Source organism: Acinonyx jubatus, chromosome E4, assembly GCF_027475565.1.
Source record: "Acinonyx jubatus isolate Ajub_Pintada_27869175 chromosome E4, VMU_Ajub_asm_v1.0, whole genome shotgun sequence".
NCBI lineage: Eukaryota > Metazoa > Chordata > Mammalia > Carnivora > Felidae > Acinonyx > Acinonyx jubatus.
This window is the reverse complement of record NC_069395.1, coordinates 38,297,342-38,311,926: the sequence shown is the minus strand read 5'-3', so window position 1 is coordinate 38,311,926 and position 14,585 is coordinate 38,297,342. Positions and strand designations below refer to the sequence as shown.

Sequence of the window (14,585 nt, the reverse complement as noted above, 5' to 3'; positions counted from 1 at the left end):
GAAACTGTAATAGGGGCTGCATAAGTAGGGAGTTCAAAGGAGTAAGTATAGGTAGAATATTCAAGGTTAACATTAATGGAAAGAATAGAATACTAGTAATTTTCTAAAACTTTTAGAATATTTACATACAAGATGAGTTAGTAAAACAAGTAAGTTCATAGAGGCCCATCCTATTTAATACTTTTATATGGAAGTGAGAATGTACACATCAGGATTGCACATAGGGAGGGTTGCCAACCCCACAGAAAATAAGAATTGAATTCAAAGTAATCTTTAGATAAATACTGCATTTTAAAAAGATAAAATAATAAGGAGTTAAAATAATAATACAGTTAAAACAATAATGATAGAAAATAGGGAAAGATTGGCAAACACAGAATAATTAACAACCTGAAAATGAAACAGCAGATATCTTATTTAAAACATATTCATTATATAAAAACAAGTAACAAAAGTATATTACTTCCAAGCTGGAATATAATTTTTTTGTTCTAAAAGTAATGATCAAACACTTCACACTGAAAATTCGCATTAATAAGTATAGTTTTGATAACTGCATTTTTTAAAAGACCATATGCAGAATGAAAAGGACTCAGAAAATCAGCAACAAAAAGTTTAATGGTCCAATGAATCAAGATGAAGTACTGGGCTATTTCTAAACTAGAAAACTGACACATGTTAGAACTGTCAAAAAGTACATAAGCATTAAAAAATACGAAAAAAAACATACAAAGCAGTATATTAAGGAAGATGAAAAATAGGGCTAAAACTTATTAAGCTACTCTAATAAGCTTGGTTTATAGGCTGGTCTTTTTATGAGGTAATCACTTGAATTGCAGGATTTGTGTGTGTGTGTGCGCGCGCATGTGTGTGCACGTATGTGCTTGTATATATGAGTGATTTTTTTTTAACTCATTTAAACCTGACAATAACCCAGAAAGGAGTAACTATTATCCTCATTATTCAGATGTAGAAACTGAAGGTAAGAGCTGGAGAGTTCAGTGTCTTGCCCAATCCTCCATTGGTTTCAAGGGACAGAGTTGGGATATGAACAAGCCCACCTGCATCTTAGGTCAATTTAGAAAATAAGCACTTTCTTCCATCTCTAGAAGATATGATTTTTAAATTGTATCCAAAAAAAACCTTAGTTAATATAAAGAAAAAAACCAGAAAAGTTATATATTTGCCAAGTCCAAATGACATAGAAACAATAATAATAAACTACAACGTTTCCAATGTTTTAAGCATTCACCTGCTTTCTAGACAAGACTAAGGATAGTCCCAAATAACATAAATATCCCTGTTAGAATTATGCCTTTATAATTCTAGGTCACCTATAGCAGCTACCTGTAAGACTTATGTTTTCATAATAAGTTTTAGCGTGAATCAATAAAACTGTACAGGAATCACACAAAAACCATTATTTAACCCTACAAATTTCAAATAAAATTCAGTACAAATTACTGTCATTTTACACATGGAGTTTTAGGGGTAGAGGAAGGAACAAAGGGCTGAGAAAGAGGAGAAAGCAAGTCCCATGTTATTCCACTTTTGGTGATCCGCTTTAATGCTTTTCCTCCCACCAATAACTTGTTAAAATATTATTGATAAAATTCCAAAGACCAAAATTCTCAAGCATTCTAATTATAAGTAAAGCCAAGAGACAAGTCAGCAAAAAGAGCTAAAGAAAACACAAAATGAAACATAAGACCTACCTGAGAGACATCATCAAGTTGAGGTTTTCCATAAAGGCTAGAGAGACTCTCTGCTCTCATTAGATATTCTGCTGTTCTTCTCTTCACAGCTTCTCGACGGGTAGGGCTGGACTCTCCTAAAAGGAGAAAACAAGGACAGGGCACGCGAAAAATAAACTTTCATTTATCCAACCTGAAAATTAACTTTCTTTGACCCAGTTCATCACTTGTTCACCTTTTTTTTTATTGGTTATTTATTTTTGATAGAGAAAGAGTGTGAGTGGGGGAGGGGCAGAGAGAGGGGGAGACACAATCCGAAGCAGGCTCCAGGCTCTGAGCTGTCAGCAGAGCTGGACGTGGGGCTCGAACCCACAAACCGTGAGATCATGACCTGAGCTGAAGTTGGACGCTTAACCAACTGAGCCACCCAGGCTCCCCAGCTACTTGTTCTCATTTCTAACTGAAAAGAAGAGAGATTCAAAGTTGGAACAGACATCAAAGTTATTAGTATCAGCAAGGTCTCAATATTACCACTATAAATTTGATTTATCCAAATTCTGAAATTTTCCTATTAAAATATATAGAGAGAACCTGATACCTTCTATAGGAGGAGTTGATATATAAGAAATGTAGTATAAAAAGCTCTGCATACAGAAGACTAGCCTAGTCCAGGTACTATGCAATTGCCCAACCCAACAAACTGGAACTAAATGCAACAGCTGTTTAATAAGAGTCATGACATGGGTATGATATGCTGCCCAAGTAGCAAGAAACTGGAGAATAAAATCATTTAGGGTAACTCTGAATTCACTCTGATTTTTGTAAGCTTCATGTTTTTTCATTAACAACAAACTGTCACCCACGTTACAACTAAAAGTAAGAATGTAACTGAAATGTGTATGTTAACTAGCTGGAATTAAAATAAAGACTTTAAAAAAAGAAAAAAAGGAAGAATGTAATTGAAATCCCTGTAATATACAATTATAGGAACATGAACAAGTCATTTACCCTGTCTGGCTCTCAGTTTCTCTAAACAAAGCGTATTCAAAATGGCCTCCAGAATACTCAAGACTTCAAAACACAGGTGGCCTAGCCCATGAAGTTCTGGGCTCTCTCTTCTCCAGAGCAGGACAATCCTATGCTCTTACCCATCTTATATACCTGTGATACATTTCATTTGAAGAAACGATTCCATGACTGAAAGTTAAAACATTTGAAAAACCACTGTAGTATACAATCTCTAAGGCTCCTTTCATAAATAATATTCTATATTTTCACGACTCATTTTTATCTAAGCACTTCATACACAGTACTTTTTTTTATAATTCACTCTATGCATCTTCTGAATGACGTTAACCAAAAAGCAAGTATCATACAGTGGAAAGCACCCTTGATTACATTCTAGAAACCCTGGTTATCTAAATTCTGGCTCTGCCTCCCTAGTCATGTGACCGATGATACATCATACTCCAACTCTCTGACCCTCTTCCTCATTCTCTAAAATGGAAACATATACTTCAAATGACTGCAGAGATTAAAGGAGACAATATACATAAAAGACACTACAACATAGACAGCTGTATATAGGAAGCACTAAATTGTAAAGGTTTTTGATCTTGGTTTTTCTCTAAACCAAGTCCTACAAAATAATGTTTCTGTTTTGCTGAAGTGAACTGAACTGAATTACAGTAAAGCAGGCATTCTTCCCCAAAAGATGACGACTAGAAAAACCTTATTTCTGCCTGGAATAGCATCTTCTATTTCTTCTGAGAAATGCTCCCTTCTCGCCTCCGTAGCCCTTCGCCTTCAGCCACTACTACCATCACTTAACAGGGTGGTCTGAATGAAAACTGCTAGTGTGCTTCAGATCTCAGTCCTTCTGTCCCTTATTACTACATAGTCAAGGGTGAGCCCTCTGTCACAAGCTGAGCCAATCACAAAATCCCGCCCTCTTGGCCACAGGTGGAGAAGGGAGGAATTGGCCCAACACAAACTGGGCCAATCAGTCCCTCTTTGCTATTGACGCTGGAAATAAGAGGACTGGGAACTGCCAACAGCCACAGTCTCTGCCAATGCGCTAAGAGCCAATCAGAAAGAAGGAATTTAACAGAGGGAAGCAGTTATGAGAGACAAAAAAAGGAATCCTGGTGCGACTGGGGTCCCAGATTTCAGCCAAACCTACATTCCTGCCATTCTTTGCCTACTAGAGTTCAAATGTGGATTTTCTCGCATGCAAACTGAAGAATCCAGACTGAATAGAGCCCTCAAAGGAAACCGGCAACAGAGTTGGGGGTGCCGTTTTGCTTAAAAACCTTCCTTTCACAGCTTTTACATGACTGTTCCATCTCTTCTCTCCTTTATGAATACTTCAAAACTGGAACTAGTCTTGGGGTCTGGGGGGGTCGGGGGGAATCTCTATTGCTTTTTAACTATGGAACAGTCTACATTTATTAACTCTCCAACACCTCAAACTTCAATTAAAATTAAAATTTTTAAATTTCAATATGATCCCTCTCTGTCCTTAAAATGTATTTAATTTCTAAACTCAAGCTTTTATTTTTATATAATCTATCTGTGAAAGCTACCTAAGCAATTGAAATATGTTGTGAAGGTAAAACGTGCCACAGAAATGAGAAACATTTACTATTTCTACACATTACTCATCCTTTAGTTTTGAGTTTACCTTTCATGGACTTAGTCTAACAGCTGCTCCCATTATCATTAGAGTTTCTTATATCAGGTTATACCTTTTCATGCCCTAATTTAGATCCCTCATTTAAAATTTCTTATTCATCGTAGGCTAAGGTGTAATGGAAACTATGGCAATTTATTTAATGCAGTGTGCTTACAAGCGTTAATACAACCTCAAAATTTGTTTTCGTTCCAAAAAATCAATTCGTTTCCCAAAATAATTTGAAATTCAAAAATGCCAAGGCTGTGGAGCACCTAATGCAAGCTGGAGTTAAAACCATATTTTGTAATCAAATCATTGTTTTTTAAACTTTTGGTGCCTCTGCTGCTTTCTAGGCAGTCTCCATAGTAACAGAGAAACAAAACCGGAAGCCAGCAGTTGAAATGGACTCCTGCTGCTGATAGTGGTTCCGCTTCCATGGAAACAACAATGGAGTGATGGAATACTGGAAGGCTTTTTAAATGTAACCTTAAATATACATACTATGCTTCCTTCCTTACCAGCCCCTTAAAACTAGGTCACAAGCACTGCTGCTCAACAGCGGCAGCCAAGGATGAAAATCACCTCTTGCGCATTTTTACTGCTGGACACTTACTGAGGTTTGTGAGTACAAGGAAGAAAAGATTAATCTATAGATTTCTGGAATAATTTTAACTGATCAAAGTATTGATAAGTATGACTTGAAACAGATTTTAACTGATTAAAAATTTTAAGTAGACCCTAACCCTAATTTCTTAATCTTCCTGTTAAGACACAAACACAGCCCATAATGATTATTTTTCCAGGAAAACCAAGTTATCTGAAATTCAACTTTTAATCCCATTATAGGTCATGCAGCTATTACCTCTTCAGTATTATATCCAGGTAGACACTTACTAAATGCATTTCTTCTTTTTTTTTTGTTTTGTTTTTTTTAGAGAAACAGTGCATGTGTGCACGTAGAGGAGGAGCAGAGAGCGAGGGAGGGAGAGAATCTTAAGCAGGCTCCACACTCAGCACAGAGCCCAATGATGCAGGACTCCATCTCACGACTCTGAGATCATGACCTGAGCCGAGATCATGACCTGAGCCGAAATCAAGAGGGAGACAGACGCTTAACTGATTGAGCCACCCAGCAAATGCTTTTAAAAATGGATACATATTTTACATTCTACTTAAGGATAAACCAGTACCTTCAATAAGTTTCTCTACATTTCTATTAATTTCAGATACAGTAAGAATTTCCACTGGGCTCTGGCATCGAAAAGAGAAAACCTACTCCCCTTATTTACTACCCTTTATGTCAAAAAGTCCCACTGTGCCAAAAACATGTGTTACGTATACTGTGTCAACCTGGACTTCTTCACCTTATCAATTTCTGATCAGGAGAGAGGATGGGGATAGGGTGATTACAGAGCCTGATCTGTGAAAGAATCGGGTGTAGCTGAATAGAAATGAGGAGAAAGTCCAAAGTTGTTCTTGACATTTTTAGAAACGCTGGACTGCCTGGCCTGCATTTCTCAGAGCACCAACTCTGACTTGCTACTAAGTTTTATAGAAGGCACAGTCTATACATAACGGAATCACAAAATTCTAATTTATTCAAGAAGCCATCACTACGTGGCATTCCTTTCATTACATCGAATTCTATTTACAAGAGATATGTTACCTTCCTGACACAGCTAAGAAATTAAGGCTCAGGGATGTGGAATGTCTTTCTGAGTTAAAAAGTTAATATGAGAGACTAAAACTGAAACCAGGTCTTATGATACCACACTTCAGGTGACTGAATTTGAAGTGGATTGTGCTATTGTTACTGAGTAGAACAAGAAAAATACAGAGCACGGGACAAGTACCAGTGAGTATGGGAACAAAGAGGATGAGAAAATAAGCATGAGGAGTTGAGACAGGAGCCTATCAGACAACACAGCAGAGGAGAATCAGACAGAAAGAGACGGGAAATGACAGACAAGGACACACGAAAATTAGAGCTACAAAGAGGTATACATTTCACACAGTGTGCAAGAGAATGGGCCTTTCTGAGAAAAAGTGGTCTCTCAAAACATCCTTGTTACCCAAGGATTTCTTTGGAAAACACAGGTCTTTTCTCCTTACCCATAAATAATAATAATAATAATAATAAAATAAAATAAAAGACATTATTATTCACAGCACTAGTGAAAATCAGCTTCACAAACCAGAATAAAAAGTAGTTCTTCCAAGTCTGTTATTCTGCCCTTAGTCACCAAAAAGAATATAGCTAATGCCTCACTGGTTCAACAAAAGAAAATCAATGCTAAAGGAAAAACTGGCCATGTTAGACTATTTGGAAGACAGTATGCCTACATCTGTATTTCACGGAAAATCTTAAGGGATTTTTAAGACTATTTGAACTATACTTGATTTTTGCCACACACACGGACTTTAATCCTCGCATAAGACCCTACTTTAGGCACATCTTATATTCTTATCTCTGTTTCTCTACTCCAACAAACACTCTCCAGTAACCCCTATGCCACTATATTCTTGGTCAAACATGCCTGATTTTTACTCAGATTTATTACATTAGAAAGAACATTCAAATCATCCTGGCTTTAAGGGAATGAGTTTTTGTTTATTGGTGCTTCCCTTTTTTTTTCTTTTACTTTTTTCTTTTTTTTAATGTAACAACTTTAGTAGCATAAAGAATACGATGGCCTTGGTGGTTATAGTTGCTTTTTTTTTTTTTTTTTAGTGCTGATTTATTATAGTTAATGGGTTTTTTTGTTCTTCTCAGGTATAGCCTACCATTTCTGACTTATGCTAAGTGTTCTGACAACAAAAGGCAACCTTGAGAAAAACAGTAATTTATGGTTCTACATGTCTACCACAACTGGGGCCATCAGCCTTTCCACATATAAAAAAACCGGGTCAGTCAGGGAATCTGCTTCCCATTTGCATTTAACCAACTCCATATTAATGTCTTTTCAAAACCAAGTGTTATGTGACCCCAAAAGTCCAAAGAGTCACCAAAGAATAGTAAAAGCAAAAGTGATAATAATATTCATGTCCAGGCATTGCCTCAATTAGGACTCCTTTCAGTGTTGCTTAGTAGTTTTTCTATCAGTTAATACTGAATGAAAACTAACACATCATTAGATCATAGAGTGTTAAATGCCTACAGAGACAGTCTTCTACATTCAACTATTTCCTTCCTGTTCCCTAATCCATTTTTTGTTTTGCATTTTAAAGGGGAGTGCCCAAAAAACTAGTCAATCCCCTCAAAACAACATCACCTGGCCAGTCTCTTTATGACAATAAACTCTTGTCTAGATAGACAGATAGACAGACAGACAGACAGATAGTCAATCCCTAAGTGTCCCTTATGCTGTTATCCATGGCTTCTAAAAGATTAAGATAAAAAGTTTAAAAAGAGCTTGAGATACCCTGAAGGAAAAGGAATGAAGAATTAAAACTTAGGAGCTAAAATTTTGCCTTCTGAGATGGAATAAAAATAAGGGGAAATATGGAAATGAAACTCCACATAGACTAAGAATTGTTTATCTACTATACTAGTAAATACGAAAGTCCCCCAAGCCCCACAAAGGTTTTTGCTCATTTCTTTCACCGGCTCTAAGTGAGACATCTTAAGAAGTGGTAAATCCATGGAGGACTCCAACAAACTGTTTTCTTGATATCATGACGTTGGATCACATATTTTCCTTTAAGATGATGTAAAGCAATCAGCAGAATTGCTGATTATAAGCAGTTAATTCTTCTGAATCCTAGAAGTTTCACAGACTCCTTAAATGCATCCCCACCTTAAAAAATTAAACTACTAGTGTATATCAGAATTAGACTCCATTCCATTTCCAGATTTATTTAACATGAAGATATTTATCTCCACATTTAAACAATTCAGACTGTGCCAAGCGACACTCCCACAGTGTATCACATTTGAAGCCCATTTCAGGATAACAAAGAAACTCCTCCCCAAAAAGTAAGAACATACATATTCCTGTCCCTCCTATCCTCTTCAGAAGACAAAATGCCTACTAGTTACTGAGCATCGATGATGTTCCAGACACAGTTATCTCAATGTTTACAGTCATTTCAATGTTATCACAGAACATCACATATAGAAGACCCTCAATAATATTTTGTCAAATAAATGAATGGGAAAGCAAATGAATGAATGAAGTATTTGCACCAATACTACCTGGTCTGATAACAATGCCTTCATGCCTAGAGATATTCTAATTACCTCTTTCTATAACTGAATGCCTTTCTCTAACTTAACTAGTTACAGTATATGTATTTCAGAAAATGTCATCTATAATTATTGTCTTCATCATCTATGCAGGTGAAATCACACAAAAGGAATATGGAGGAACATGGCGTAGAAGTGGCATGATTGGACTAAAAGGACAATCTACTTTAATTCTATGAAAAATTGTCATGACAGCATCATTGAGAGAAACACAAGCACAGATACTCTACATAATTTTAAACCACTATGTAAAACAGAATGAAGTCTATGAACTTTTTATTGTTTGACAATTACAATTTGGGAAAATCTGTTTCTTAACAGTTTATAAAAGTACAAATGCCTGCATAACCTGGTTATTTTTCAAATGAAACACACTTTGAGACCACTAATGACAAAACAGTAAGCTCACGAGAAAAAGCAGATTTACATTTTCAAAACTTCCTATAAGAGAATAGATAAACTGAACTTATGTGTAATTTACATAAGACTCAATATTTAACTATTACGATTAACTAAGCTGTAAGTTCAATAAAACTATGTAACTCAAGTAATCATGAATCACTGTTTCTCAAAGTGCCTAACTGCTAGTACTGAAATAAATGAATAAATGCCAGTAGTTTTTCTACTTAGGATTTTTTAGTTCAGATTCATAGATATCTGGAGTGCCTGGGTGGCTCAGTCAGTTAAGCCTCTGACTCTTGATTTCGGCTCAGGCCACGATCTCAAAGTTCATGGGTTAGAGCCCTCCACCGGGCCCTGTGCTGACAGTAGGGAGCCTACTTGAGATTCTCTCTCTCCCTCTCTCTCTGACCCTCCCTTGCTTGCGCACGCTCTCTTTCTCTCTCTCTCAAAATAAATAAATTTTAAAAACATTGTTTTTAATTATAAAACGTAAAATACTCATAGATATCTATATTTCTTCTGACCAGAATTAGGCCTTTTCCAGTAATCACAGGAATTAAAATCAACCCTCTCATTTTAATGTTTTTAAACTGTGTTGCTAAAGATATAAAAATGTGAGAATACTGATGACCGAGACCATCTAATAAAAAACCCTTCGAGAATCCTCATCTCTCTCTCTGCTTTTGCAATAGAGCAGCTGTGCCTCACACAGATTCACATGAATGAAAATATTTAGACGAGAAACCACCCACTTAGTTTATTTTCCATACGACTTTCCTGTAATTATTTTGTAAACTGTTCACACAACAATACATAAAAACATCTGCAAAAACAGGTAATTAATGTGTCAAGCCAAACTAATGCATTTTTTATGGTGTCCATGCTTCGTCAACTGTAATTATAACTCTTTTTTAAGCAAATGATGATGTGTTTGTTGCAATGTGCAAGTGGTTATTTTAGATGCTCTGTTTACCGTTCATACAATCTGAATATAAAACTCCACAGCGACTTTACCCTATATCAATGTTTTACCTAGCTTTTTGCAGAAGCAGGAGAGTGGTTCTCTTTTCCAAGCTATAATTTCCAGTAAACAGTTCTGTCATTAAAACATAAAACTCTCAACAGGAAAGTTGATACCAAAATACCCAACAATTCAAGAAACATATGACAGAAAATGATTCACCCAGACTTTCTTCCTGCAGTTGTAAACCTATGGGAATTATAGGACTTTATGCCCATCAGCTTGCAGGATACTAAGCCTCCTGTATATGAGAGGTTTGGAAGGTTTGCTATTGCTTTTAATGTATAATATCCATTCCATCTAGACCCACCAGACACATGTATCTGACATGAGACCGACAAATGAAGAACCAAATCCTGCCCAAAGTATATTGTTTTGTATCCATACGCTTTGGTTCTACTAAAGGGAAGGTCATGTTCATTATTATTATTATTATTATTACTACTACTACTACTACTACTACTACTATGTACTAACATCGCATACCAATCATCATCCTCAGACAGCCATTCCTTAAGGCCCAAGGTTTCTATTCTATAAAGTTCTGTTTCCAGAACCAATAAAATCTAAAATGAAGGAAGAAGCACAACCCTTTAATATTTTAGTAAGGTCCTTTTTCTTTTTAAAAAAGGCAATTTTTAGGGGTACCTGGTGGCTCAGTTGGTTGAGCGTCTGACTTCAGCTCAGGTCATGATCTCACGGTCCACGAGTTCGAGCCCCACATCAGGCTCTGTGCTGACAGCTCAGAGCCTGGAGCCTGCTTCAGATTCTGTGTCTCCCTCTCTCTCTGCCCCTCCCCCCACTCACACTCTCTCCCTCTTAAAAACAAATAAACATTTTCAAAAAATTTTAAAAAAGCAATTTTGAAAACATCTGTGATGATTACCTACAGTACAGAAAAACCCTCATAATAAAGAACTCTTAGAAAACAAAGGCTTATTTATTTTCACAACCAAATTTTTTAGAAGCATTGCAGATTTCACCCTTCCAGGTCCAAGCTTATGTAACTATTTTGATATAAATATTTCTAAACTGAACTACTCCATTCTTTCCTTGAATATAGTGCCTATCTATCCTCACCTTGTTCAAAATAAGAACATGAGGAAAGTATTACAGAAAATCAAATAATAGTTTCCCGGCTGCCAAGCTTTAGTTTCAGGCCAAACCTTTATTGTGGAGAATTGGGGTTGGGTCTGATCAAAACAGAACACAGCTCCAGTTCCAAGGATGGTGGAAGAGGAAAGACATGACTAAGACAAGGTAAGGGAATAGGACAGAAACTTATTTATTAAAGCCAGAAATCAAACTCAGGGTCAGATGAGCAATAAGTCTCAATACTGAGTTCCACTATTTATAATGATTGCTACAAATATAAAATGTAATAATAAACATAATTAATGCCATTTCATAAGGCTGAATTCTAAACATTGTCAAACCTTTGGGACAAATAGACGGATATTGGTGCAGAATATTGATATACCAGACAAGAGGCATTTAAACCTATTTGGTATTTTCAAAAGCTACCTTAATGCATACTGGCTGTTTACTACACATACTTTAGGATTCAACTTATTTATCACCTCCTGCAGAAGCCTTCCCTATAAGCCTTCTCCTTCTCCCTGGTCAAGTGCCCATTTATACTGATCTATAGAATCATTCTCATTCAAAAATATTTATAGACAATTTCCTAGGTAACTGGCACTGTGCTAGGAAATACACTGAATGATAAAATGCCTTGCCTTCAAGGATATTACAAGTAAATAAAGAGATATTCATTCAGTAAATAATCACACAAATAATTATTTCATTATAAATATGATAAGTACTTGAAGCAAAACAGTGTGCAATGACAACAAAGTTCAGGAAATCTCTTCTGGTGTGAACAGAGGTGAAAAAACGTTCACTTGAGCAAATATCATTGAAACTGAGACCTGATGAACAAGGAGGAAATATCAGTTGAAAAAGCAGAGTAAAGCACTCAAACAGAGCACAACTTTTGTGAAAATTTGAACATGGGAAGGGCCACAGTGCCTTCTAGGAAGTAAAAGAAGGTCACTGTGGCTAAAAAAAAAAAAATAAGTGACTAGGACTGATTCAATATGAGCCTGGAGAGAAAGGCAGAAACCAAATCATTCATAGCCTCATAAACCATAATATCTTTGGGTCTTATCCTCAAAGCAATGAGTTTAATGCAAGAAAGTGACATGATGAAGGTTCATTTTCAAAAGATCAGTTAGACTATTGGTACAAACAGAATGGTTTAGAATCAAGCAAGGATGACAACAAATCATCAAGTATATTTTAACAATAAAAACATAGAAACTGTAACAAAATCAAATAGAAATTCTGGGATTAAAAAGTACTCAACAGCACACTGAGATGACAGAAAAAAAGAATCAACAAATTTAAAGATAGATGAGTAAACATTATCAACTATGAATACATTAAATAATAAAAAAGGGAGGGGGGACCAGGCTAAGAAATCTGTAGATACCATCAAGAACACTAAAATATATATAATGTAGTCCAAGAAACAGAAAAAGGAGAGAAAAGGCAGAAAATTTAAGAAATAATTTGTGAAAACTTTCCAAATTGATGAACATTGACGTACATGTCCAAGAAGACCATCAAATACCAAGAATAAAACAAACGCCAAGAAGGATAAACCCAAAGAGATCCACATCTAAACATATAATAGCCGAACTATCAAAAGCCAAAACAGAAAATCTTAAAAGAAGCAAAAGATAAGCTCATTTCTTCTCCAAACTGGTTTAAAGAATAAGTCCATTTAGACAATATAAGACTACACTATAGGACTTATATAAAAGTGCAACATATATGACAATACTAGCAAAAAGATGTAGGAAGAGATCTATATTGAAGTAAAATTCCTATATATTACTAGAATTAAGGCAATGAAGTAGAATATTTTAAGTTAAAGTACTTATTACTATAGTCTTCAGAAAAAACACTATGAAAAATAAAAATTCAAAATGTTATAATCTACCAAAAAAAAAAAGAGAGAATAAATGGTACACTAGAAAAAATAATCTACTCACGACACAAGGCAGTAAAAAACAAAAAGGATAGGAGACATAAAAAAACAAACAAACAGAGAGGAGCCCAGGTAGCTCAGTCGGTTAAGCACACGACTTCAGCTCAGGTCACGATCTCACAGCTCATGAGTTCAAGTTCCATGTCAGGCTCTGTGCTGACAGCTCAGAGCCTGGAGCCTGCTTTGGAGTCTGTGTCTCTGTCTCTCTCTCTCTCTCTCTGCCCTTCCCCTTCCTGCTCACATTCTGTCACACTCTCTCAAAAATAAACATTTAAAAATTTTTTAAAAAACAAAGAATTAAAAAATTAATAATAAAATTAAAAAAACCAAATAGCAAAATGGCAAGCATAAGTCTAACTACATTATTAAGTATGTTAAATGTATATGGATTAAAAATGCCAATGAAAAAGCAGAGATTATACAGCTAAATTTTTTTTAAAAAAAGATCCAATTGTATCCTGTTTACAGGAGACGTATTTTGATTCAAAAAAACAAACATATTAAAAGTAAATAACTTGGGGCACATGGGTGGCTCAGTCGGTTAAGCATCAGACTCGATTTCAGCTCAGGTCATGATCTCACAGATTCATGAGTTAGAGTGCTGTGTTGGGCTCTGTGCTGGCAGTGTGGAGCCTGCTTGGGATTCTCAATCTCTCCCTCTCTCTCTCTCTCTCTGCCCCTCCCCTGATTGCACTGCCTCTGTCTCTCTCAAAATAAATAAAATTTTTTAAAAAAGAAAAAAAGTAAATAGTTTTAGTAATATCCAACAAAACAGATGTTAAGAAAAATGAATGTTACTAGAGACAAAAACACTTTATAATGTTAAAAGTTAGTCAGAAAGATACAACCGGGGGCGCCTGGGTGGCTTGGTCGGTTAAGCGTCCAACTTCGGCTCAGGTCACGATCTCGCGGTCGGTGGGTTCGAGCCCGACGGCTCAGAGCCTGGAGCCTGTTTCAGATTCTGTGTCTCCCTCTCTCTGTGACCCTCCCCCGTTCATGCTCTGTCTCTCTCTGTCTCAAAAATAAATAAACGTTAAAAAAAAAATTAAAAAAAAAAATACAACCGTTATAAACATGCATGCATCTAATAAAAGTCCTAAAACAGATGAAGCAAAAACAGAAATAGAAGGAGAATTTCAAGTTGAATAAAAATACAAGCAACATAATCAAAATTTATGAGATGCAGCAAAAGCAGTGCTTTAGAAGGACTTTATAGCTTTAAAGACCTATGTTGAAAAGATTGCAAAGCAATAACCTAAGCTTTCACCTCTTAAGAGAAATAATTCTAAACAATGAAGAGTGAAATACACAAAAAGAAAGCAGGAGAAGCAGAAACTAATGAAATAGAAGAGTAAAAAATAGAAGACAAACAAAATTAAAAGTTGGTTCTTTGAAAAGTTCTGATTGACATTTATCTAGACCAAAAAAAAAAAAAAAAAACAAACCCAAAACAAAACAAAAACAAAAAGACACCACAATCAAAATAATGAACA

At 35.7% G+C, this 14,585-nt stretch overlaps 1 protein-coding gene and 1 long non-coding RNA gene across 20 annotated transcripts in view; one reads left to right on the top strand and one right to left on the bottom strand.

Annotated features, from left to right (window-relative positions):
- The window catches only part of RPS6KC1 (ribosomal protein S6 kinase C1), a 318,908-nt gene that overhangs the window by 227,868 nt on the left and 76,455 nt on the right, over nt 1-14,585 (bottom strand). For 16 of the 17 annotated variants that reach the window (XM_053208752.1, XM_027074461.2, XM_053208747.1 and 13 more), the window contains one exon: nt 1,716-1,831. In XM_053208752.1, the coding sequence (XP_053064727.1) occupies nt 1,716-1,831 (116 nt within the window). Of the gene's footprint in view, nt 1-1,715; nt 1,832-3,425; nt 6,480-14,585 lie in introns of those variants that run through there. The other variant, XM_027074464.2, reaches the window with a different exon arrangement.
- On the top strand, nt 4,473-9,205 carry LOC106966758 (uncharacterized). 3 transcript variants are annotated; one of them, XR_008292881.1, is made up of 5 exons: nt 4,688-4,985; nt 5,304-5,599; nt 6,148-6,366; nt 7,142-7,274; nt 8,708-9,205. It is a non-coding gene; the product is annotated as an uncharacterized LOC106966758 (long non-coding RNA). The 3 variants fall into 3 exon arrangements; XR_008292880.1 differs by having other exon boundaries at nt 4,473-4,985; nt 5,304-6,366; XR_001428834.3 differs by lacking the exon at nt 5,304-5,599 and having other exon boundaries at nt 4,730-4,985; nt 8,708-9,203.